The sequence below is a fragment of the Magallana gigas genome, chromosome 3 (assembly GCF_963853765.1).
Source record: "Magallana gigas chromosome 3, xbMagGiga1.1, whole genome shotgun sequence".
Classification (NCBI taxonomy): domain Eukaryota; kingdom Metazoa; phylum Mollusca; class Bivalvia; order Ostreida; family Ostreidae; genus Magallana; species Magallana gigas.
This window is the reverse complement of record NC_088855.1, coordinates 42,036,272-42,063,366: the sequence shown is the minus strand read 5'-3', so window position 1 is coordinate 42,063,366 and position 27,095 is coordinate 42,036,272. Positions and strand designations below refer to the sequence as shown.

Sequence of the window (27,095 nt, the reverse complement as noted above, 5' to 3'; positions counted from 1 at the left end):
CAAAAATAGTAGAATTTTTTTTTGTTATTCCCTCTTGTAAGAATAAGTTTAACATATGAATACATGTATGAAAACAGTATAAAAATCTCCACTAAAAAGAGAAAACACTAGGTAGAGATATCACTACAGAAGCATACCTTAACCCAGTTACATATCAAGGATTTCTCCAGTCTATTTATAGATACAATATCACAGGCGTGCTTTGCATGATAAAAACATCCATTTCGTACATTTCTCACACATACAAAACTTCATATTTTTGTTAAATATTTAAGGACTAGCTTTATGAACCAGTTGCAATTTAAAAGTTACTAATCTTGAATTTGGCCTCTACGCTCTTAGTTTATATGATAGGAAATACATAATTTATATGTACATTTATGATTAAAAAACTTTTAATATACTGGTCAATTAAAATTCTCCCTTAATTATACAATATTTTTCAGTAAAAATCATACTTTGTTTTCGAATTCAAATAACAATATCAAATTCATATATTATACATATTGGATAATACATTGTATTTATTGAAGTTTAATTAACCCAAAGAAAAGCATAGATACAACTATTATGCTAAAGACATTCAAGTCCATCAATTGGTCAATATGTCGAACATCATGCATGTTAAATTAATGACCATAATATGGTCAATTGTTAACTACTGTAATTGCAAGCACTATCGCACTAGTACCAAATTCCTAATATTTTCGGAAATGCACCTCTCGGGTATGGAATTGCCAATTGTAATTAAATAAATTTGTTAATCACTATGATTCAATTATTTCTTGCTCTCTTTTTCTTTCCATCCCCTGAAAAAAAAGTACATTTCTTATTACATATATCATTAGATAGATACATATGTACATGTGTATATATTGTATAGATAATTTATTAATTTTTTGTTGAATGTATTATTATAATTTATATATTGTATAAATTATTTATTTCCCATACACATGTTTAATGATTATATCATACATTTGCATGCAATGCATAGTATTTTGCTTTTATCTCAATGAGATTCTCTGATCAAAAAAGATCTAAAAATATATATATATTCTGTACTCAAGTTTGGTGAAGAAATTTTATGTACATTGTAATCTGGCTACATTTCAGGTTTTTGCCTTTTGAAATTAAATTCTGTGTTTGATATACTTACAACAGTGTTCTCTATCATGTAAAGCCTATTCTCTGTGTCATACAGGGACTGCTCTTTGCTGCAGAGTTCCTTTTTCAGTGTGCTTATCTCGTAGTTCTTCCTTCGAAGAGAGTCCTTACTTGCTTTCCTCCTCGCTGAACTCTGTAAAAATATAAAAGAGCCATCAGAACTTATTCTTCTCCCAGTCAATTTATAACATAGAAACATGCATACAAATTTTGAAAGCATAGTTTTAAAATATCAATAAACCATTAAGTAATATTTCTTGAATTGTTTTACCGTACAGTTTTTATTTTACGCGAGTACATAAATCTGCAATTCTGCTGTTTTCCATCAAATCTCGAGAACATGAAAACGTGAATGTCGAATTTTTATAATTGTTTCATATAGTTTACATATGTCAAAAAAATAAAAGTGAGATTTTAAAATTTGCCAGATGTACTTCTCGCAATTTTACACGGATATTTATTACTGGTGTTTAACTAGGAATCTACAGTATACAAATAACTGACCTTTCCAAAGATATCTTCCTCCTTACAATGGTGGGAGGCGGGAACTTGTTGCTGGTGAAGTCTTTCATTCTCCAAGTGGAAAGTCTGGAAAGATATTACAATATACAGATATAAAGCTCTGTTCTGGGGGACAGAAATGTCACAGATTTTATTGGAGGCAAACATGCTATCACATGTATTTCTCTAATCATGCAAGCGCATTAAAATAAGTTTAGAGGAGTTACATTTAAGTATTGAATATCACAACTTGTATCAAGTTTAATTTTAGCATCACTAACTTGACAGTGTCCCGCATATTTTCATAAAGAAATGTTCAAATACCTTGCGTTGTTTAATTGCTTTGTTGAGTCTCTTCTCCTGATCAAGACGATCTCGAGTTCGACTAAGAGATTCTCGTAGATACTGAGTTTCCTCTGTTCTACTCTTCACATCATTCTAAAATTAAAAAATGAAATAAAATTAAATTTTATAGACATTCACTTATATTAAATCATTTCATCATTTTTTAAAACTTGTATCATAACAATACTTACAGCAAGATTTTCAACTTGTGTTGAGTTTCTATTTGCCAATTCTTGAGCTTGTCTGAAATAAATGAATATAAACATTTGAACAAATCTTAATCAGCAGAGGAGATTGTTGGGACTTTGCTTTGAATAAGAAATTGACAGTCATTTCACAAATTTAAGAAGTCACTCATTGGAATAACTAGTTTTTTTTTTCAATTTTGAATGAAATATGAAAAGTAACTCTGTTAAAAATTGCACATTCCAGCTCAAGTCCTAACATTTGAAGGAAAATAAAATTGAAGTAAACTTGCAACATGCATTTCAGTACTTTGATTTTGTAAATCAAATACTTGTATCTAAAACTTATCTATAAAATAAATACACAGAACAAGCTTATTTAGTTCATTAGAATGTTTTTCAAGTCTATTGTTCGTGTGTTTAAACTTTACATAAATAATATACAACTATTATATTTATTGGGCATGTCATGTTCGACAATCATTGTTTTGACATCAAGGGTAAACATATTTGGAAACTCATTTTAATCAAATTGTTCTGCTAATTTATGAACATGTTATGTAGTCAAAAACTTGTATGGTATAAATACACCGGTACTTTACACCAAATTGTGATTTACTGAAAAAGTTGGACATTGAACCAATGTAAACTTCCTTGTAGTAAATTCATAATTAATATCATATGCAGTGAAAAAAAATGGACATACATGCTTATATATGGCTTAAACCTCATGCATTAAAAAAATTCCTCTCATACTGACATAAGGTCCTTAAATGTATACACTTATTAAGTTTAAGGGATTGATTCATTACATTTTAAATTAACTGTGAATACAGGAAAGTGCTCTTCTATCAGTCGAGTGTGGGAATGACTCTTCACACATGGGTTTCATCAAAATAAGAGTTGTTTCCTTGTCTACATAAAACCTCTTATATATTGCATTTTATTTTAAAAGCTATTAGCATTATATGTGCATGCAAATATCAAATCCAGGAAAGCTTATGCTTATGATATTTTGTACACCAAATGCATCATTCAAGACAAAACTAATTATATTACAATGAACTCATTGTCCCAAATACATATAACCGAACGATTATGCATTGTGAAGAAATTTTTTTTTAAATCATAAATTGAGTATAGATTACATGATATGTTCCAGAGTAAAGAATTTCAATAATGTCCTATTGACATTTTATGCCCGGTCCTTCACATTCACATTATTTGTACATTATATAAATAGTGCCTGTTTGGGAGGATAACAGTTGAAATTGACACCCCGAGAAAACCATTGTCAACCGACGTGAAGCGGAGTGTCAATTTCAACTGTTATCCTCCCAAACAGGCACTATTTATTTTATTATACTGAATGTCAATTTTAAAGAAAACTTAAATGCTTTTCTATAAATGATTTCTATAGGAATGACTTGAATTCTACTGCGAACAGTACGCGCATCATTTACGCGCATGTAACAATTCGTTATGTTACCCGTTGCTAAGTGTGTTGCTAACGTTGAGGGTAATAGAACGGATTATCAACTGCGTCTAAACCAATCAGATTTTAGTATTTAACTTGAAAGTATAATAAAAATAAATATCACATAAAATGTCAATAAACAAATTGGATCAATATTCTCAATGTGAATGAAAAAGAAATGAGGGGAATATTTAAAGTGAAGATTTTTTTGAGTGTCTTTTGTCAATTCAGTGTTTCCACACTCAATACATATGAGTACATGTGCATGATATACAATTCAATATGAAATATACCAAATATATTTATTTTTCATAGTATTTTTTGCCGTTTCAAAGATAAATAAATGTTATAAATATTGATAGTACCTAAACTATTTTTGTATTAGTCTTTTGTCAATTCAATGATTCCAAACACTTCAGATTTATGATGAATGATATACTTATGATACAATTTCAATCAGACTTGATACAAAAATAAAAAATTTTGCCCCCTACCTGTAACACTGAACATAAATTTTCAGTCAATATATTTTCAGTCAAAAAGACCTACTGTTTTCCTTTTTTTTTTTTATTATTCTTGACAGAACTTTAGTCAGCTATTGGGAAAATTTTCTTGACATTTCAAATAAATAAGGGACAAAAGGATTTCAAACAACCATTACTTTTTGTAATGATGGAAAAAGTTCTGTTTGTGATTGTGATGTTGAACTTAATAACTATTCAAGCTAGTGCTATTACTGGAATTAGAATGAGCTGCTTTGACCTTTAACAACTGTATAAGGGAAGCAATGTGTGCAGCCTCTCACCTGAGTTTGGCCAGGTCTCTCTCATATCCCTGGAGCAGTTCCTCCTTCCGGGCAATTCTCTCCAGTAGGACCTTGATTCTATTGGCCAGGATCTGACAGGTATTCTCTCTCTCAACCAATAGCCTCTCTCGCTCATCCTTTGGAATATGGCCAATGGGACGAAGCCCATCCACAGATTCCATCTCGAGGCAGCTAGCCATTGCTCTCAGCAATGTAATGTACTGTAATTGTTTGAAATAAGTTTATTCATATAGATGAAATAATTATATCTAAATATACATTATCATTAAAATTATTTGTTAAACATGGATATTTTCATCAAGTCCATCCATTACATCAAATTGTTCAAAATTTTCGACTACAATAATCTGAATATAATTAGATGCAAGATTCACTTGCATTCTTGCAACATATGCAAAAATATATCACATCTAATTTTAATATGCATGCAACTGAATACTTTCAATTTCTACATAAAACAAGACCAAGGGAGAAACTTGACCCATTCATAAAGCATTGATATAAGTATTTCACAAACAGTCTGCCACTTACTGAGCTTTCACTGGCATCTAGGGCGTCCATAGTTTCTCGATGGGCACTCCTTTCCATGTCTGCCTCTGCGTTGACAGATCCCAGCATGCCTCTGGCCCTGGAGACTTCCCTCTCGAGTCCCGAGGACAATTCGCTGTTCTCAGACAGAGCCTGATTGGCTTTGATCTCAGCCAGTTCCTTCTTCAGCATGATCACTTGTTGTAAAGCTTGGTCCTGAGTTGGCACTGAGTAAAGGTAAAGATTTTTTTTAATACCGGTAAATTTAAAATTAATAACAAAAAATTTGAACATTTAGTTTCATCTTATTGTTGGAATTGATATACAAACGTACAATTACTTTTGTTTTTCTTTTAATCATTATTTTTAAATGATTACTTAATCTTTATTCATTGTACAGCGGACCCTGCTTAATATGAAAGTTATTTTGTCAGGAAAAATTATTATATTAAGCTGACTATATTAACAACAAATAAAAATAGCATGATATGCATACACATCATAAAGATTTTGATTTTAACTTACGAGGTGGTTTGGCCTGTTCTAGATTTTTACACCTGAGGCGTAGTTCAGCCAGAGCCTCTCTTTGACGGGTGATGACTTGTTCGTGTCTCTCCCCTCGACACTGAGCACCAAGAGCCGTCAGCTCAGAGGTTATTCTACCCTGTAAGAAAATACACTTAAATAGTAAATGCATCCAAAAAGATACAGAATATCAATTAAGAAATAGCATTAATTTTCATGAGGGCCAATTCAAATGGAGGTTGCAATGGATAGTTTTTAACTTAACAGAAATGTGGAGGCTTAATTTCATGAAATGTTCTTGAATAAACCATTGTACAAAAGTGTGTACGTAATAATGAAGATTTTTTTTATAAGGGTACGTATCAATAAAATTTAGTGATTTATGCTCCTTATAAATAGGATGACTTTACTCAACGCATTATCACTTTTATAGTGAAACATTAATTTTCAATTAGATTGGATTTATTGAACAATGATTTTCAGTTTGAGACTTAATCAAATTTGCATAAGGAAAATTCCATGCATGCAAAAGACACAGCCTTGTACAGCCTTGCAGTAATTTATTTGAATAATTAAGATGTGAGGCAATGGAGTAACTAGAGTAACTAGAATAACAGGGTCATGTTAATCCAATAATCCACTCATATAAAGGGATTAAGATTACCTCCTGATCCAGGAGATCTAGCTGTTTCTTCTGCTCCATTTTCTCATTCTCCACCTCCAGCTCCAGTTCTTTGATTCGTCGGTTCTTCTCATCCATGTTGGACTGGAACTTGATAGAAATGGCCTTCTCCTCACTACAAAGTTTCACAGAACAGAAATCATTCCTTAGTTTTAATAACAGATAACGAACCAATAAGCAACAGACTTTACTGTTAAGAAGACATATATAAGAGGTCTGCTTCCTTTACCTCAAAAGGCCAATGTGTAACTAATTAAATATTACAAAAGGTATATGATCTTAAGTCAATAAGCCTATTGATTTTTTTCTTCACAATTGTATCACTGAAATCTTTGAGCTTTTAAAATAAAGAACTGTGGGCATTTAAATGCCCAATAACATGGATAGCTTTTTTTAACACTTGGGTCTTTGATATATTTATAGACATGTTTATGTAAAACAAGCATTAATCTTTCTCTGTCGCAAAGGAAGGGAGATTTTTTTGGTTGATGAATGAAAATTTTTGAATAAAGCAGTTGGATTACACAGTATCATTTAAACTAACCTGAGCTGTTTCTGTAAGCTTTTGATTTCATCTTTCTGTTTGTCAATGATTTTGGATAACTTGGCCATCTGCAGCCTCAGTCCTTCAATCTCTCTCTCCCGCTGGACAAGCTTTTCCTTGTGTTTCTCCATCTCCTGCTTCTGACTCTCGCTCAGTTCACCTGTAATTACATCAATACTGTATCAATATTTTGTCTCTAAAAGTGAATTGCTTTCTCTAAATTCAAATTGCTTCACCATCCTCAATTCGATCACACAACTAGACATGGTGACCTCCTATAAGACATTGTTTACATATTCTTAGATTTTTGTATTGCAATAGGTACCTGTGATATCGGACAGTCTGGCATGAGCACCAGCAAGGTCCCTCCTTAGACCCAGGATCACATCGTCCCGACTCTGGATAGTGTTCTTCAAATCACTGTTTTCTTTCCTAGATACGAGAGAATAAAAGTCAGCAAAAAGGTCAGTACATACATATCAACCAAAGCATCATTTTCCTACAAATTTACTTTTCATGAAATATTTGTACTATAGAAATTCTGCAATTCCTAACAGTATGATTTTGAAAGTTGCATTTTTCTGTGAAGTATACAAATCTGAATACAGGCAAAAAAATTTGATTTCCAAAGTTTATTTTGTTTCAACTTTGATACAGTTGCCTCCCTTTATGGACCTTACCTCAACACCACCACTAACTGCTCCATTGCTACATAGTCCTGTGATGGCTTCTGAACTATGACCTTTGGTTTGGGGGGCGGGGCAGGCTTGGTGTGGGCAGCGGCAGCTGCCTTGTCCTTCAGTTGTATCATCTCTGTCTTCATTTCTATAAAAGCAGAGACATGAAATCAACAGACCTGCTAACTTTTATCAAGAGTCAATGGGTGGTTGTCATTCAAGAATATAGATGACATCAAAATAGTCATTTTTACTGTGTATTTAATTTAAAGGAGTTCATTACCTTGAATAGTTTTCTTCAGCACTGTAATTTCCTCCTGGTAATCCTTGTTCTTCTTCATGAGCTTGATCAACCTCTCTTCCATGGCACAGATAGTGACTGAATGCTGTTTGTTCTGCTCCTTGTAGGCCTCAATGTCCTGCTCGTACTTCTTGTCCCTGTCTTGAGCCTCGGAGGACAGCTGGGTGCTCAGCTCCAGTTTCTCCGTCTCCAGGGCCTTGATCCTGGCCTCCAGTTCCTCCTGGATGGCCTTGTATTCGTCAATCTGGTGGATAGTGGAGGAGGCCTCCTGTAACTTCTCCTCAAACTCTCTCTGCCTCTCTTGTAGGTTCTGAGAGATAGAAATAAATATTTAGACATGCAAGAAATATGCATTAAAATGAATTTTATATCTAAATTAAATAAAAATTTTCTATTAAAATTATACATCTAGAATCCCACTCCTCTTCTTACATTATCCCTCACCATCATATTCCCCTTCCCCCTCAATAATGTACGTTCATCAAGACAGTTTGTTATCCACAAAATCAAAATAAAAATGTGGCTGAGAGTGACCTTTACATTTGGTCAGCTCTGTCAACTTACCACTCTTAGCTGGTCAATGGTAACTTGCAGCTCTTCAATCTTTTTCTGCTCTCCTGCTATTGCATTTTCTCTCTTTTCTGATTCCACAAATTTCAGCTCCTCTATTGCCTTGTTCAAAGTCTCCTCACCTACAAAAAAATAGACATTTGATAGAATTATCATTACAAAAGAGCATCTATTTACCGGTTCTATGTGTCATCAATGTAAAACGAGGGAAGTAGCTGTTCATACCAAACTTACGTCAATATAATTGCTGTTGAAAGGGAGGAAACTCAAAAAACACATACCTTCTGCCCTTGTTTTTTCTATTGCGTCTTTCACAAGGTTCTCATTTTCCTCCTTCATCACTTTGATCTTCATCTCTAGCTCTGACTTGAACTCTTTCTCTGTATTAGCTAACTTGGTCTCTAAATTCTCTTTCTCTTTTTGCAGAACTTGTAACTTGGAATGCATACTCACAATGTGTTTTCCAGGTCCTGGAACAAATGTATAAATGAAGTATAAAAATATTTTTTCTGATTTTTTTTTCATGCAACTCACTACTGCATACCAAGTGTAAAATATACTTAGTATAAAATCACACTAATTAAAGAAACACTCAAAACACCCAAACTATTTTTGTTTTTGTTGTGTTTTTAAATTTATTACCAAGAAATGTTAACCAGTATTCACAATTATCACAACCAGAAAGACTTCAGTAAATCCATTTTCATTAAGTTATCATAAGGACTGATCATGACTTACCATCATTAGAGAGGTTGATGTTGATTCCACAGGTCTGTAGAGAAGTCTCTGTCTCCTTCTCCCAGGCGGAGACGTTTGTCAGTAGCTGTACGAGGCAGTCCCTCATCCACAGGATCGACTCCTCCCCGGTTACGGACTGTAACAGCTCCATCTCGTGCTTCAGGCTGCTCACCAGGAAACCATTGGTCTTCAGGTTCTCCTAAAAACAATCAGAAATATATACACTTTTCAGGGAACTATAAGGGAACGATAAAATTCTATCAGTGTTTCTACTGATGTAAAAATAAACATCTAAACCTTCATTTTATAGTTTTAAAAATGGTATCAACATAATGATTTGGATATCCTCTCCACATTTAGCAATCAAAGAAATCAGTTATAATGTAATGTCTAGAGAATCACTTACGATAGATTTCTCGAGGTCGGTGCGTAGTTTGGTGATGTTGCGCTTGAACACGTTACTGCTGCTGTCCGTCAGTTTGAGCTGTTTCTCCATGTCCTTGACCTTATTGTGGAACTCCGTCCTCTCCTCAGCCAGTTTCTTCAGTGTGTCCACAAGCTGGTCATCAGTGATCTCCCCTTCTGGGGCCTTTGTGGAGCCCGAGGAGTAGGCAGCCTGGACCACTCTGTTCCTGAATCTTTCAAGCTGAAAATTCACACAAACTAGATTTACCCTACTGCTCTCAGAATGCTAAGAAAAACTTATCTATGGTATATGTAAAGAGAGTGGAATAGTAAAAGGGTTTATCTTAAGGAACCACAAACACTGAACAAAATTGAAACAAAAACAAATATCTGTTGAAGCTCTTAAACTTTTCTATGAGATTTTGAATTGAAACATACACAATATCTAAGTAAGAAATATATTTCTAATGAAGTAACCAATAAGAAACCAATATCTTAGTAAACTTCAAGTACCTACTCTGCAAACGCAGGTGACACAGGCAGTTCATCGAAATACTATATGTTTTTCAGAATATCAAGTACTCAACACTTCAATGAAGATCGGTTGCCATGTTTAAATGGAGAATGTGATAGAACATTGGGTGTGTAGGACTTAGCAGACCTACCCTCTTGGTGGCTTGTTCCAGGTCGATCCTGACCACTCGCTCGGTCCTCTGGACGTCAGACAGCTCTGACTTGAGTTGATCAATCTGTGTCTCGAGTTTCTTCTGCTGACTCTTCTCATCAAAGATGCTGACCTTGGACTTCTCAAGTTCCTGTTTCAGGGTGTTGATAAGCTCCTCCTGCTCTTGCATTTTATTCTCGGCAGTTTTGTATTTCTGAAAGGAAAAAGGCATAACTTATATGACTGAGACAATTTTTGTTTTGGATATTAATGTCTAACAGTATTTTTAATCAGTATTTAATCACTAGCCAAAACTTTCAGATTAATCCATTCTAATATTTCTCTATTTAAAAAAATCTTTTTTTTTTAACCCTCATTTGCTTATAATTCAAAGTTGGAAAATGAAAAGGGAACTTAATGAAACAAATCTTTGATATAGATTACCAATCACATGTATTAAAATGTTATACTGTGCAAGTTACATGGCTAGTAAAAATTTTGATGCATTCATTTTGATCTTGTTATTCTGTATTTTGACTTATACCCATAAATATAATTATGATTCCATTTAAAGTATTAACTCTTCACAGATTTCAAATAGCCAGTTCATTGTTCGTTCAATGATAGAAGTTGATAAAAACTCTAATTGCAATTCACTAAAATTAAAATTAAATCATAAAGATAGAACTGGCAGTGAATTAATCAGTCAAAAAATAGAAAAAAAATTCTAGCAAAATAAAAACTGAAAATATCTTCATTGTGTCTAGCTATTCAAAACAGTAAACCACAGTGTAAAATACTAGATAGCCAATGAGGCCAACTGGCCCTTTCAGTAAAACATTAACTTCGAAATCGCTAAATTCTCCTTCAAGAAGAAATCAACAGAAGAAATTGAAGACCTGATTTTTTATATAATCATTTCCAGATTTGATATGATCATAAAAGATAACAATATTTAGTTACATATTCCTAATTACCAGCTGCATAACCATGCAGATTACCAGTATACGCAAACCTTGGTGTATATAACTTGAACGTTCATAGTTTTTGTTTTTTCATACACTCACATGCATAATTTTAAAATTTTTTCACAGCTAGAGCACATTTAGCAAAAAAAAAAATTTTTTTTTCTCTGGCCTGTAATTTATTGGTACATCATCAATACTTACATCTTCATACTATCAAGAGATGGAAATTACTTGTTGATACAAATGTATGTGGCAAAGTTAATACATTTTGTGTTGTTATTGTGAATTGTATGATTATTTCAATTCATATGCAATATATAGAATCGGTTACTGTTATCAATTTGATTAGGGAAAATCCAAACAAAAATTTAATGGAATGTGAATGATCAATTATAACATGGTTAACAGTTAAACTGAAACAAAAATGTATATAGATTCACAATCTGAATTTTACATTACTGGTAACTCATTTACAGCCACAGCCAATTCAGTTTAATACAGAGAGGGTAAATGGAAGTACATTTGGACATTTATATCAAAGTAGCTGAATTTAGTTAATGACAGTAAATATATGGGTCATTGAATTGTAAATATAGCGTAATCTGTAAAATCATGTATAAATATATATATGGCTATATATAATTAAAATAGCTGCATTTTTTTTAATGCTTGAATCATGCACTATAATAATAATTGATTGGAATATACAAACAAAATTAGTGTGTATATGCTACAAAAGACTTACCTCAAAATAATCTAAGTCCTGATATCAAACATAGAGAATAAAAGTGACAGTTTTGTGTAAGGGTGCACAAAAAAGGGCAGTCTCTTACATAAAAAGCATGCGTTAAAAGTCGCAATTATAAACAGATAAAAGGGCTATGTATATATAAATATTGTAGCCCATCCAAATCTATCTAAAATGTGCAATGAAAAAAAGAATATTATATGATTTATCGGTACCTCTTAATGGCTGATATTGAAGAATATATTACAGTTTTGTGTAATGGGTTGTTTTAAAAATATAGATACATAGAAAGTAAAATAAGAACTCCTGAATCAACAGGCCCTGAAATGTTTTATTCTGAGATTGAATGAAGTATATATGAGCTAGGCAATGTTATCGGCAAATGCGCAAATAAACGCTAACGATATAGCTTTAAACAAACAGCTATGCTCTTGTTTCTTTTTTGAAAATTAAAAATAACTTTAATTTTAACAAGATGCTTTTGATGTAAAATATATTACTGCGACTAAAATTTTGGGGCTACACAGAATGCGTAACCAGTGAACAAAGGCGCAAAATGTGAATGAGAATCGCAAATGTTAAGGAGAGCGCAAAGTTTTGAGAAAGAGCGCAAAATGTGACGAGGAAGTAGTAATATACAAAACATTTCAATTGCAAGTGAGCGCAAAATGGTGAAGCAAAACCTTTCAGGGTCTGTAGCATAAGAATTTTGGTGTGTGTGATCATTTAGTAGATCTGTCTATGAAAACATATTCATAAGTCATAAAGGATACATATAGAGAAGTGATCTACAGCATGCAATGACTGAATATGATTACTTATGAGTCAAACCAGAAACCTTCATCCCACCCTTTAACCTCCGAGCTTTTTAGAGAAGGTAAAAAGAAATCAATAATGGCAGCCATCTTACCTGTCTTAGGCTCATAATTTCCTTCTCACGTGCATCCCTATCCTCTGATGATCTCAGTGGTGTATCTTTTGACTTTGAAAGCTGGAACAGAGTGGGGTTTTTTTAAGAGTGTGACAATAAATAATTTAAAAAAAATTCATTTCATCTTGAGAACCACATTCAGTCAATTCCTACTACATATACGTAATCAAAGACCAAACTTTCCTTACCTTGTTTGAAACAGAAGAAATTTGTATGTCTCGTTCTCTCACTTCTTTTCTCAGAGTCTCAATCTCTCGTGTGAGTTTACTAATAGTTGTATCCTAAAACAACGAACAGTAACGTTAATTATATCTACCGACAATTATTCATCATTTATTTAAAGTATATGGATATCATACTACACGTTTGATTCTACACCTAAGTACAAACAAACTTAAACTCTGAACCATGATTCTCACGATGATTTACAGGTATAGATATATTCATGAGCACAGCTATTATCTACCTAATAATATACATGTATATTACATACAGTAATTCTATGAATACCATTACATTGTCTGTGATATATAACAAATATAAACAAACCTTATTAGACATATCTTTCTGCATCTGAGTGACGAGTCCCGATGTGATGTTCTTTTCTTTCTTGGCTCTCTCCAACTCGATCTTCAGCTGATTGGTCTCCTTACTCTCTGTATCGAAAACCGACACCGGAGAAACCGGCTGGTGAAGCTGTAACCGACTCAGCTGTAAATCATCAAACAACAAATGATCAATTACAGTAAGACATTTGATGCATTATCATACCAACGTGTAATACAATTTTTAAAACACAATGGATAAATAAGTCAAAGCATTTTCAAACAAAAATACAGAAGTTTCGCTAGCGGGTTAACTTATATATACCGTTTTTAACTTTATTTATTTAGCCTATTTTATTTTGCACATTTTTGAGTAACTCTTTAACTGTTACCTGTTCTTTGACTGCACTCAGCTCCTGCTCTTTGGACGTGACTTCATTCTCTAGCTGACAGATTTTCTGAGTGAGGTTTACGTCTTGTCCCATTATCAATGGCTGCTGCTCGGCAAACTTGGTTTTTAGGTCATTGACCAGCTGTTGTAGAGTCTGAATGTAGGCGTCTTTACGGAAGGACTCCATTTCTACATCTCTCAATCTACCCACCTCCTCATTCAGCTGCATTATTTTTTGTTCCTGAGAAAGATCAAGAATTCCAGTTATTGCATTTTTGAAATATAGATATAAGTTTAAAGTAATACAAGTCTCACAAATAATATAGACTTAATTTCATTATGATAAAGGTTAGGGTTATGATTACAGTATATGATTTCAACTACAGATTCAAGTACCAGTAAAACAATGTTACAATATTACTAAGTAACAGTGATAGAAATATCATTAACAGAATGACTACCTTTTCCTGCACCTTGTTGATGTCTACATTCTGGTTAACTTGTTGCCTACCAGCCATTCCATTCACCCAACCATTTCTTACACCTGTAAAATTATGAAATATTATTCATTTATGTTTGTTTTGATAACATTTTTTTTTATGAACTTATAAGAAATCAATTTTATTCTTACTTTGTTGCATGGATGGAGCAGGTGAGGGTATAGGGGGTGCCCCCATGGTCTGAACTCTGCGGGCTGAGCCCGCACTCAGGGGTCTCCCCCTCATGGATATTGGGGGGCGGGGAAGGTTATTGCGGTCCGAGGGTGTCCACACAGTGGAAGGAATGGTGATGCAGGCAGTGCCTGTCTGTAGGAATGGCAGAGTTGAAGACTGGTTGAAGATTTGTCCCTGTGTTGTAGAGTAGTTCATCTGCTGGGGCGGACCTAGCATAGATTGTTCATTGGTCACCTCCTGGAGGAGGGTCAAGGGTTGGTTCCAGGTCTGCTGGGAGTGCACAGGTGGACAGGATACCTGTATAGGTAAGTGGAAAATTATTTAACAATTTTTGTAATTTTTTTTTATCATTTTGGAAAAATAACTCTTCATTAATAAGATCAGAGCTTAATGTAATATATACATTCTGGAGAAAAGCAATAACTTTACTGGAATCTATAAATTTTTACTATTTAATCACACATTTATTTACTACATCCATGCATGTATACATGTACTGGTATATCAAACACTGAATTAATTTGAATTTGTAATACTCCTTTTGAATAATATGTTCAATACATACATATAGGTTAATGGAGCATGCATTACTTACACTTGGTTGATTATCCACTAAAAATTCATAGGGCATTCCCATGTAACCAAACTTTATTTGGTCTCCTGGTGCCATTCTTATTGCGGCATTTTGAACGCGGCAGTCATTAACATATGTTCCCTGCGCAGTATTCAAATCTTTCAAAACATATACATTCTCTTGGTCATTGTATTCAATTACTGCATGCTGCATGTCAACACCAGCAGTCTGAAAAAACAATAAATATTAAATTGTATCAGTACATCAAGTTATAGAGACAATTAATGTAATGATTCTATAGTCATGCAAATAATTATTATAATATTTTTTGTTTAATTGGGTACATTTGACAAGAAATAAAGGAAAGGTTTGTTAAGTCAATTTTCAAAAGTGTGGATATTACTTACATTAGTATGTGCATGGCCATGCATGTATTAAACTGTTAAAGCGCCTCCTGAGGTTTAATTTACATATCATTAGAGCCATTCTCCCATAATATCTTAACATTGAACTGCATGCCTGCATACTCTACGTGATATGATAAAATTGATCTAATTATTATGGACATATATATGCAGCATAAAAATTCCCCACGTACCTTGATAACGAGATCGCATCCTTCACAACCCACGGTCGTTAGCTTGGAGAGAATCTGGTGGTCACTCCCATCGTGACCTCTCAAAAAGGCCCTCATCCTGCAGGTGCGCGATACAATTCAGTGTATCAAAATGTTTGTGCTCGCCGAAAACAATATATTATTATTATAATATCTCGTATTAACACAAAATCACAGACTGAAATCACTAGATAGAGCACCTAGGCGCATGCCCTGTCTTGCTTGACGACAATAAATATTTATCTTAATCAACACAAACGCACCTCGTGCCCGATGAAAATCCGTTTCCTTTGAAAATTATTGCTATGTTTCTTAAAATAACACCAGATATGCTTGTAATAAAATAATCATGTGAAAGAATATCTTAAACAGACAAATTAATGATAATTCTTTAAGTTCTGAAAATTTTGATCGGGATCGAGGAGCAGTACAGTTTTCATGTAATGTAAACACGTGTGTGTTCCAGAATATGGGACATTCAGTTGTCATGTACGAGCCAGAGGATGTACGTGACATGTGTGAAGGGACACAAGAAAAGGATATGGAAAATTGACAAAGGTTTCTTATTAGCGATTAGTTGCATAACAGCATCATTGTGTAAGTTATTGTTTTGTCCTTCATTAAAATTATTGATTTCATACCGAATTTTCTCGTGATAATAAAGGCAATTTCCTTCCGTGATCTTCAAGTAACTCACCAATTGTATTTCAGATGATGCAATAAATAAATCAAAAATCAACTGCATACATGTTATAGAATTACTGGTAAACATATCTATACTTTTAGCTGCAATGTGAATGGTTGGGGAAAAAATCTGAAATATAATGTGAGCAAATTATATAATTTTTTGAATTGAAGTTTAAATTGATACTTTGCACCTAAAATGAAGAGTAATGTGTAAACTTACCGTTATTATTATGATAATAAGAGTTGGTATACACCCGGCCTAGTTGAGCATTGAATATTTCCATCAGCAATTTTGTATTGATAATGATGATATGGGGGTCGAGGAATTAATGCTTTACGGATAAACTGATATGAGGACGAGGTAGATGCTTATAAGTAAGAGTGGGACAATATACTAAATGTGTGTTGGGGTCTAGGGAAGGGGATAAATATCGATACAAAGTCGATCATTTATGTACTTTTACTTCATTAAAAAACTTATTACCTGTACCACGGATATCTGCATTAATATGCCTAATAAAAGTTATAATGTCAGATTAATATCAGAAGTTTTCAAGACAACTTCTTTGGCTATTATCTACAGAAGTATGCTTATTCATAAATAGTAAAGTTTTATAAACTATTATCTTTGAATACCCAAGCTAGTCAAGATGTTGCATATATCAACCTATGGAAAAGCAATTTGAATTTTTTTACTGGTTCATTGTATTGAAGGCATCTAGATCTGTTTATTTTGAGTACGGTATATCTGTTCTAGTTAAAAAATATTTGCAGAAACCTATGGACTAGTTTGTGACCTCATACTTTTGCTTCTTGGTTGCAATTGCATTTTGTTTTAAAATATTTATGTGTGCAATTATATAACTGTAGAAGACAAACAGTATTAAAGGTCAATTTATGGGATTTTCCACCTGCAGAATAGCTAGAGCTTTTTTATTGGGAGGGGGGGTTGGAAAATCTTTATTTCACTCATGTTTAGTGTATCACATATAAGTAATGGAAATAATTATGTACTTATGCCAAACATAATGAAATTTTGAATATCAATTTAACTGAAAATTTTTGCTGTATTTTCTCCTCCCTCCAACAAAACAAAAATACAATCAAATTAAGGTACAATAAACATGTGTAGCTGTAAACTTGGCAGTAGTTATGTTTGAAGTTACAAGATAATACCAGGAAATCTAACTGTGACACATACATCCTTTCAACAAGCAAATGAGGTTTTATGTGCTCATCTATGTTTAAAGCTCTTTAATTTTCATGTATATGAGACATCAATATGAGGGGAAAAAAAATTTTTGTATATGAATTCTGCTCTTTTTGAAGAAAAATTTCACCATAATTAATATTTTTGGTCAGATTATATCAGTATTTATCACATGTTTATCTCAAGATATACGGTGGATATCACTCATTGGATAAATTTTTGATATTCCCCTGTGTGTTATTACGCCATGTGACGTCATAGTTAAACATTACGTAGGTTGAGGAGGTTTTTTGATGTAGAACGAAAAAGTACAAAATTAATTAACTTTACTTGAAAAGTGTGGAGTTGTACATTAAACGCCATTTAATGTCATTTTATTTTTTTCATGAATTGATATGTTCGAAAATGAAATGTTAACATTTCTTTGTTAAATGTTCAAGGAACTTTTTTTTCATGCATAGTGGTTGACATCTTGCATTAAATGTGTTGTGCGGCTCACGATTTTAACTTTTACAGAAAAGATTTAGGTTTAACAAAAGATGTGGTAAAACATGTGATAAAAAGAATCTCTCATGATTTGCGATGGTACATGATTTTTATCCAACTCGTTGGATAAAAATCATATACCATCGCAAATCATGAGAGATCCTATATATATCAATAAATGTATGCTGTTTACTTTAAAGTCCAGATAGTTAAAAGGTAAATATGCTGATCAATAATGATTTCCTCAGGTTTATGCTTGAAAACATATCATTTGAATTTGTTACTGTGGTAACCTTTAAAAGATTGTAAAATGATTGAGATATTAGCCATAGGCAATATTCATTGATCTGCAAGGTGTTTGAATCCATAACATTAGATTTACTTTATAGGAGTATTACTGCATTATTTTATGCAAAAAAAGTATTTTTACCATATTTGCATGTGTGTAAGCTGTTGTAGCAAGATTATTTTATCTAAAAGATGATCTCACAAAAAAAAATTAATTTGTACCAATATATAAGGTCTCCAAAAGTTTTGATAAAAACCCCAATAAATGCTTTTTTTAAAGCTTATTTGTACAATCCTTTGACCAATCATTTTAAAACTGAAACTTTCCTTAAAGTTGCAAACTGAAATTTGCAATTTAATTTGAAGAGAGTTGGAGAACAAAGAAAATACAAGACCATCACTTGTTAATTATTTTAATCCATGAAATTCAACTTACTTTTAATATCAATGTTTATTCATATACAAGTTTATGAAAATTGGAGTTAATTCTTCTGGTTGTTATTCAGTTCAAAAAACATCATAGAGTCTTTGTTCTTTTGGAGAAAACTAACTGCTTGTCATTGGGAAAGGATGCATTTTCAGTTGAAGGAATTATTTATTTTCTTAAATCTAATAAAAAGTTGCTTTATCTAAAAAAAAATACAGGATATAATTTCTGCGTATTCAATAATTTGCAGTATGAAAGAGATTGTGGAAAAAAGCAAAATTAAGATCATCGCTAAAATTACCAGTCTTATGACAGTCTCCTTTTTAGTTCACCTGAGCTGAAAGCTCAAGTGAGCCATTCTGATCACATTTTTTGTAAATACCATATATTATGTATCAGAATATGTTAGAATTTATATAAGGATTCAATTCATACATAAATTGCTGCATAGCATAAATACTCTGTTTTGTAGCGATCTATAGTGGGTTAAGAAATTTGAGAATATTTTAAAGAAAAGGTTTTAATAATAATGCATTTTTTAACCATAAACAATCTGTTAGAAATATATAAATTATATATTATTCTGGAAACACTGTTAGATTGAACACTATTCTTACAGACCATGCAAATACTAACAAATGGGGCTATAGATGTTTTGGTGGTAGAAAATGTCCAGAATAATTTCTGAATCAACTGACATTCGAAAGATTTACCAGTTAGGGTATTTTATAATTGGACTCAATATTATTTTTCAGCCTTTAATTCAATTGATTAAGATACCCCTCCAGAAGATAAGGGTTTACTGATTTATGTTATTTGTTTGTTCTTTTTGCCTAAATGGTAAGGCCTAACCAGAAATGCAAACTATACTATACATCCAATACCTGTATTTTACTCGACTGAGCTTAACAACTCACGTGTCTGGTATTTTACCTGATTGAGTTCAACAAGTCATGTGCTAAGTGTATGCTCATTTACTGTATAAAATCATGAGAATTTGGATTTAAACTGTAAATCGTCCTGCACGACAGCAAGTGGCTGCTTTCAGTGCACAATGACTTTGTTTCTTGCAGTGTGCGTTGTGCTCCTCCATAACCAGATATCTACCTCTAGCAAAGTGGACAATGGAAAACATGTATCCCCATTTCTCTCCCGACATATCAGGAGTGCTCTGCCCACAGACCTCAACAAATCTCCATCCATTGACTCACAGCCTCCCCAGTGGTTACAGCACTATTGCTTTGGACAGCCAGATACAAGTTCATCTACAGCAGGTATGAGGGTGTGATTTTAGACATTTATTGACATTTTTGAAAGTCACCTTGTTCTCAGGGAAGAAACCCAATATTTGAGACAACCATCAATGTAAAGTACCTGATTAGATATGAAATTTTTTGGTTATTATCTCATATCAGGTATTTCATTTTTGAATGCTTATAAATGTATTAATATAATTATTTTTTTAATGTGGATGTTTTTTAAAATAAAAGGTTTAAAGTGTGTTGGTTCTTTGATGATCATGTAAGAAAATATCAAGTTTTTTAATCATATTTCATAGGAAGTAAAATAGAATGGTTTTAATTTATGCTGCAGTGTACCAATTATTCAATACATGGCTATGCATGGTTAGCTGGGTAGTTACGAAATGCTTGTCCTTGAAATGATGTCACATGATTTGATATAGTCCTTGCAGTGATGTCACATGTTTTGACAATAGCCTAAATTTGTGCTGCAATCTGTCATTCATTTGATAACAATCAATGGAAATGCATGGAAGTGCAATGTATTTATAACAATACACTGATGTTCTTCCATGCACTTTACCTTGAAATGGTTTTCAGTATTTTTGTGAGCGATGATCACAAACAGATACAATTTACATGTTACTTGGCAAAATTTGTTTAAATAACATTTCAGTTCTTGCCCTACATGTATAATAGTTTGTTTGGCAAAACTTACAAAGTTTATTTGATCATACCATTTACCTGATACATCACATATTTTTTCATTTATAAAACCATGCAGTTCTAATGATTTTTACTTGTATTGGTATATATGTAATAAATAGAAACCAATTGTCTACTAAAATAGTCAGAGGACTATGTGCAATATTCTGCATTTTTCGCCCCCAAAATTAAAGTTTTTTAAAATGCTTTAAAAATAAAGTAGAAGATAGTTGAAATCATATCAGAAATATGGGTGCAAATGGTTATCACCACAGTGACGTCAATGTAGAAATGACGTCGTGAAGATTGTATTCTTTTGATAAACTGATGTTTTGTAGCAAAATATGGGTGTTTTCCGAGGGTTTTCGACTGGAGAACATAGAGCGCAGGCTTGCTCAAGCACCATTTTTTATAATGTGTATAATTATACGAAGAAAAACATATTTTAAAATCATACTTGAGCAGACCTGCGCTCTATACTTCTGAATGCAAAATGTAAAGAAAAAATGACGATATTTTCATTTGTTTGCAAAATTGCGGGAATTTGGTCATTTAGGTCACGTCATAGACAATCTAATTAAAATTAGACGTTCTGAATTTGCTACCACTTCTCAAACAGTAGCTTTAGTGGTAGCGGATTCAGAACGTCTAATTTTAATTAGATTGCATCATAGATAAACATGCAGCAAATGAACAATAATGACTAAAATCAAGATTGAAGTGATAAGCATTCTCTGTACAATGATTTATGAAGATATGATTTCCATACGACACTATCTAGAAATTGGTTAAAATTGGGGGAGATATTTGACCATACCAAATATAGTCCTTTTGGGCTTCAGTAATTTTTAAAAGAACAAAATTAACTTGCAATCTTTTAAAAAGACCACACAAAAATATTCATTATCATGAAAAATATAAATTCTGGAAAAATGCATGTGCAAGCACTATTATGCATGACATTTGTATTGGCAGTCTCTTAATTCCTTTTTGAAGTTCTGTTTGTAGAAAATGTAATAATCTAAAACAAAAAGTATGCTAAAATTTTCAAAAAATTAAGAAAATGATGCTCTAAATTCCTTGAGCCCTGGCTTGATGGTCGTCGCCTTTTTAAAACTGTTTTGAATTCTTTAAGAAGAAGAGCTCTAGTATATAAAAATATAGAAAATACCTAAATTTAAAAGCTACATTATTTGGATTATTTTACAATATGATAGTTAATATCTTAACATCGTAAAGATTACTTTGAAATTAACTGGAACAATATTGTTTAAAAATTTTGTCCAGAAAAGATATCATATGTAAACTTGGGGGCTGCATTGACGTGTGTTTGAAAAAGGACATTGACCTAATATATAGCCCCTGAGTGAAATGACAGGTAGTTTGTATCTGTTGGCACCTGCTGACAGATTGATAATAAAAAAGGACGTAGTACTGAAGCACCCCCTCTTTTTATCTGCTATTGTCCCAACAGAGCAACCAACAGAGCAACCATTCATGATGGTCTCCTATCTCTCTTTGATACTGAGAAATATAGAGTACAACTGCACCTATAAGTTGCAATGTCTGGATGATTGTGGCCATTTTAAGATAAATTAATATGAATTTGCTTGGAACAAAGAGGTCTGCATAAAAATAAATTTAAAATTTAAACCTTTAATATTTGCAGTTTTTTTTTTTACAACAAAACAAATAACTTAATTGATAGCCCCTCAAACACCATTTTTAATGTAAATATACTACTGGTGTGCGACCAGTTCTGGCCGAATACCATTTCTAGCCAGTGCATTGTTACGTCATTTTTCGTATATTCATTCATTTTTCATATTTCATGTGTTGATAAAATAACGTAGCAATGCATTGGCGAGAAATGGTACTCGGTCAGAACTGGTTGCATGCCAGTAGGGTACTTAGAATATGTCAATGAGCAATATTGAATTTTAAAGTGAATTTCTCATGTCTGTTTTAAATTCAAAGAATGTAAAGTAACATTTTGGTTTTAATGGCTATTTATTCACTTTTCCTATTTTAATTTATCAATAACCATTGTAGGTAATGCTCCTGAGGGATTTGTTCTAGAGCAGATCCATGTTGTTCTTCAGCCAGGAATCACATCCTCAAAAGACGACTTTAACTGTGTCAGTGTTCCAAACAGCAGCCATCAGCTGGCAAACCACACCAACCAATTCCTGAAACACACATCTCTTCACAAAAGTTTCCGAAACATACCCACTGCAAACAGCAGTGTTCATTGCCTGAAGGAGGAGTTACATCCCCTGGCGCATCTTCAGTTACATGAGTTAGGAAAACTGTACAAAAAGTTTTATATTGAGAAATGGAATCTTGAGAGCAGTCATGTTGCTCCAAAACATTTCAGGCTCCATTCTTTGGACAAGGGAGACAGTTTATCTAGTCTAGTGTCCTTTATGCATGGCATTTTGCCACATATTCATTTTCAGAATATGATTATACATAAGGCAGATGCAACAGTGAGAAAATCAAACAGCAATAATTTAAATTTGGAATGTAATTTTAAGCATAATTTAACTGATCACCTCAGCAAGCATTTCGGTAAACTTTCAGGAGACTTTCATGGACTAAAAAACTTTTCATCTATTGTCTTGCCAAATATATGCACTTCATTGTCTCAAAACTCTAGAAATTTGACAACAGAAGACACAGTTCAAAACTCCATACTTCAAATAGATAAAGGAATGAAATTGTGTAGTAGCCAGAAAGATTGTCAGTATCTTGCTGATTTGCATACATACTCATGGTTTAAATTGTTTGTCAAAAGAGTTAAAATGACGAGTTCAAAGTTTGAAAAAGTTTTTATCTCAGCAGTAGACAGGACATTTTTATCCTACTTGATGTCGTCATTCAGATATCGCAATGTGAAGGCTACTCACCCAGGGTCGCACATTACCATTGAGATATACAGAAACCAGTACGAAAAAGTGAATCCCCACTACCTGAAAATACTGTACAATGGTATCGATATCTCACATCAGATTCCATTGTGTACAAAATTTCCCTCCTGGAGTTTATGTAAGCTCAAGTATTTTGTTGATTTCCAAAAGCTTAAGTACAAATCCTTATTTGAGTCCAGTCCTAATATACAGAAAAAGTGCCGTTTCTCTGTGTTATGATATAAAAAAATATGTCATATGATCAGTGGTTTTTCAATTTACAACTTTTGTTGACAGTTCAATTCTTTGAGGCATTATATTATACTTTGCAGGATCAGTAGTTCTTTTGTTGTTGGTTCAATTTGAGGCGTTACATAGTTAGTGATAAAATTAGTGGCCAAACTACGGTACTTATGTAGTTCTACTTTTGAATGTACGGTGTAGTATGTTTTGTGAAGTGGACACATGCTGCTAGAAATATTCTATTTATACTAAATTTGTAGGCAAATTTTGGTCGTGTAAATTTTTTTAGACTTTTGCTAAGGATATATACCAGTATCTATCATTTTAATCTTAAATATTAAATAGGGCTCAGATATTTCTAAGGAGGTATGCTACAACTTTTCTGTATAGAAGTATATGATGTTAATCAGTATAATGTATTTTTGTGCTAATTTTAAAAATATTCATGAGAAAATTTTTTTTTACAGAAATGTGAGCTAGCTGTCTTTTCTTTTGAGGTTTAGGAAGGAAATTTTTTTCCAATGTCATACAAGTTTAAGATGAAATATTTTCTCCAAATATATGCACCCTTATTTTCACGTTAAAAAGAAAACCAATTTCAAGTACTTAAAAAATTATTCCTGACAAATAAAAATCTTACTCTTTACAAACTATAAGATTGAAAAATTGTTATAAAATATGACTTGTCTGTTGTTTTGCCGAGCAACATATTGCTTTTATGGAATTGCAACATTAGAATGGTTAAGTTTATTAATTTATCAGATTTATTTATTAGCAATGAATGATTTTCTTAGTTGGCAGTTATTTACCAGTAGGTATAAGGCCAAGGCCAATTTGAACTGGTTGTGTTTCAAATATAAGTCCATTTGCAGTTTTAGATAATTGCTCTACATTGATTATCATTCATCACTCATGCAACTGATATCATTTGATAGTGTTCATCGTTCATCAAGAAATGATGTGTTCTGGAAAGATATTAGATATGTAATTCCTGCACTTGGTTCAGATTAAAAAAAAAACTCTGGATACAATTATGAATGATGATTTTTGATTGTCGATGTTATACATTGAATTTTATTGATTGACTGTACATCCTTTATGTATGAAGCATCTACGCTTGCTGAAGGAGCAAATTGTAAACTGATGGCTAGCGAAGATGTATGGGAAGATGATATCTAATTCTATAACTTCGAGTTTTGAAAGTGACTACTAAGTTTTTAGTTTGAATGTATTTTACATGTAAATACATATTGATGCAAGAACAAACTATTGGGATTTTTTTCAATAGACATTAATATTGAAATAAGTGTTGATGATACCTGTGGTTTGTATTTTATAAAGTGAATCAATTGTAAATCAATCATATTAACTCATTTCCATCTGTAATTTTATTGTGAAATGGTGCTTTCCATTATTTGTTTATGCGTAATATTTTGATAGTATTTTTACAATGAATTCTATTGAATTCAGTATCAGATGTATTAATTCAATGAAGAATTTATTGTTTTTAATTTATTGCATTAATGTTGTTTTAGTATTCTTTTTAATTTATATTGTTTGCGAATTCTTTTGAATTCAATACGAGATGTATTAATTCACATACAGTCTCTTTGTTTTGTTTTGGAAGGGCTTGGATCTCTCTTTTTCCTATATATAATTTATGTTGTGTAATCCAAAGCAATGTTTTTTATTAACTACTTGTAGCTGATAAAGTGTCTGCTATCATAATCTGATCAAAGTATTTGAACAATTTAGGATTGAAACAATGTTTTATATCAGATCTTGAAGCAGAAGGAACAGTGAATTTATCTGCACTATAATTATTTTTTGCTTTTAATAAGATTGTTTAGAGAATCTCTTATAATACATGTATAAAGAAAGATAACTCAAATTATATTATTCAGGGACAACTTGCTGTTCCATCAATGATTTATGAATAATTGCATTTGATCTTGAATTTTGCTCAAACATATTTAGTGAGATATACCTGTAGAGTTGTAATATCAACTTAAAATTTGTTTGTTATATTTTAACCAGATAGTGAGTAGATTCCCTAAATTTAATCCTTATATTATTTAAACAATGAAATGCTTTACTTCGATGATTCATGCGGGTTATGAAGGTAGAGATCGTTGCAGAAAACATTTACATAACCTGCGTTATTGCAGAAAAAAATTACCTAACCTGCTAACACGGATTATATATTTTTTCTGCAATGTTGTCTTCTTAATATCCCACATGAATCACCAAAGAAAGCATTATATTGTTAAAATATCTTGCCGTTATTAACATTCTTTTGCCTTAAAATCAGAAAATATTCATACATTTTTAACAACAGACAGTACTAGTACTTTAACAATCAATTCAGGTGTTTATATATAATTTTTGTAATCAATTTCAGTGACGATTTTGATATGATCAGACTTAAAAGCTGTATGTGAGTAGTTTTAGTACGAACAATTCAAGTAAATGCCGGTTATAGAACTTATATTGAGTATGTTGTCATGATCTGTTGTGGAGTTGAACAAAGAAATTGTTAACTCATCATGGCGTCACAAAACAATGACGATTGTTGCTTGTTATTGAATAAAAATGAGTGTTTGTTGGTGGTTCTAAATCACAATAAACATGATAAAAAATCTATTTTTTTTCATTTACTGTACTTAAAATTGTCTGAAACCTTGCCTAAATAGTTGATTAAATGCTTGAAACATATTACAGAAAATGTAATTTTACCTCTGCAAAATTTGGGAAAGAAAGCTATACATATAAAACTTAATATATCTCAATGTGAACACCAGGTCATGTGATCCTCACATCAACAGTGTGTTTGATTATGCGACCTCTAAATATAGAATGAATATAAAACTTTTTGGGAGTTGATTTTAATCAACTCACCTATGCAGTTACTCAGACAAACCGAAAGTGAAACAGTGTTTGGACCTCAGCACAAATCATTGCTGCTGACAAGACTTAGTTCTTGAAAATAATTGATAAATTCGATGTAATGTATGCTAATTCATTGTTTTTTCAAGGAAACCTATTTATAAATACATTGAAAATAGTCAGATTTTAAATGGTACGAACGATTTAAATATTTTTTGTAGTCGTATGTATTCCTACGCCAGAGTTCAATATAGTCTCGTTCAACTCGACGCTCGGCTGTCTCCGTAAATCCTTGTCGGAGATTTACGGTGTCAGCCGAGCGTTTGGTTGAACAAGACTAGAGTTCAATATTGCTTGGATCCATACAATTTTCGAGAAATATTTCTATTACTGATACATAGTTTGATTGAATTAATTTTATCTTTAATTAT

General features: G+C 32.4%; 2 protein-coding genes across 3 annotated transcripts; one reads left to right on the top strand and one right to left on the bottom strand.

Annotated features, from left to right (window-relative positions):
• Positions 1-41: 41 nt before the first annotated feature.
• LOC105333118 (forkhead-associated domain-containing protein 1) lies at positions 42-15,805 on the bottom strand. Of its 2 annotated transcripts, XM_011435944.4 has the most exons (27): positions 15,565-15,805; positions 14,988-15,194; positions 14,350-14,689; positions 14,180-14,262; positions 13,720-13,959; positions 13,332-13,493; positions 12,971-13,063; positions 12,762-12,842; positions 11,849-11,866; positions 10,137-10,349; positions 9,473-9,712; positions 9,067-9,265; positions 8,610-8,798; positions 8,323-8,450; positions 7,741-8,068; positions 7,461-7,605; positions 7,106-7,212; positions 6,781-6,940; positions 6,219-6,351; positions 5,555-5,693; positions 5,033-5,256; positions 4,481-4,701; positions 2,205-2,256; positions 1,993-2,106; positions 1,672-1,755; positions 1,160-1,300; positions 42-809 (listed from the first exon to the last, which is right to left on the bottom strand). In XM_011435944.4, exons 1-27 carry the CDS (start codon positions 15,658-15,660, stop codon positions 768-770), a joined length of 4,179 nt encoding a protein of 1,392 aa, XP_011434246.3. In that variant the 5' UTR covers positions 15,661-15,805; the 3' UTR covers positions 42-767. The 2 variants fall into 2 exon arrangements, with proteins under 2 accessions (XP_011434246.3, XP_011434247.3); XM_011435945.4 differs by lacking the exon at positions 11,849-11,866.
• A 189-nt stretch (positions 15,806-15,994) lies between these two features.
• Positions 15,995-26,419, top strand: LOC117680782 (2-phosphoxylose phosphatase 1). Its single transcript, XM_034443437.2, has 3 exons — positions 15,995-16,179; positions 19,754-19,954; positions 22,679-26,419. The coding sequence occupies exons 1-3, from the start codon at positions 16,086-16,088 to the stop codon at positions 23,773-23,775; spliced, it is 1,392 nt and encodes a 463-aa protein (XP_034299328.2). The 5' UTR covers positions 15,995-16,085; the 3' UTR covers positions 23,776-26,419.
• The last annotated feature ends 676 nt before the right edge of the window (positions 26,420-27,095 follow it).

What these genes read in the sequence shown, in the direction of transcription:
- LOC105333118 (XM_011435944.4), bottom strand. Translation starts at nt 15,660, where the DNA reads ATGAGGGCCTTTTTGAGAGGTCACGATGGGAGTGACCACCAGATTCTC. An exon ending in CACAAGTTGAAAATCTTGCT is followed by an intron (nt 2,107 to 2,204) that starts GTAAGTATTGTT and finishes TTTTAATTTTAG; the next exon opens with AATGATGTGAAGAGTAGAAC. An exon ending in AAGCAATTAAACAACGCAAG is followed by an intron (nt 1,756 to 1,992) that starts GTATTTGAACAT and finishes ATATCTTTCCAG; the next exon opens with ACTTTCCACTTGGAGAATGA.
- LOC117680782 (XM_034443437.2), top strand. Translation starts at nt 16,086, where the DNA reads ATGTACGTGACATGTGTGAAGGGACACAAGAAAAGGATATGGAAAATT. An exon ending in TTGCATAACAGCATCATTGT is followed by an intron (nt 16,180 to 19,753) that starts GTAAGTTATTGT and finishes TGTTTCTTGCAG; the next exon opens with TGTGCGTTGTGCTCCTCCAT. An exon ending in TACAAGTTCATCTACAGCAG is followed by an intron (nt 19,955 to 22,678) that starts GTATGAGGGTGT and finishes TAACCATTGTAG; the next exon opens with GTAATGCTCCTGAGGGATTT.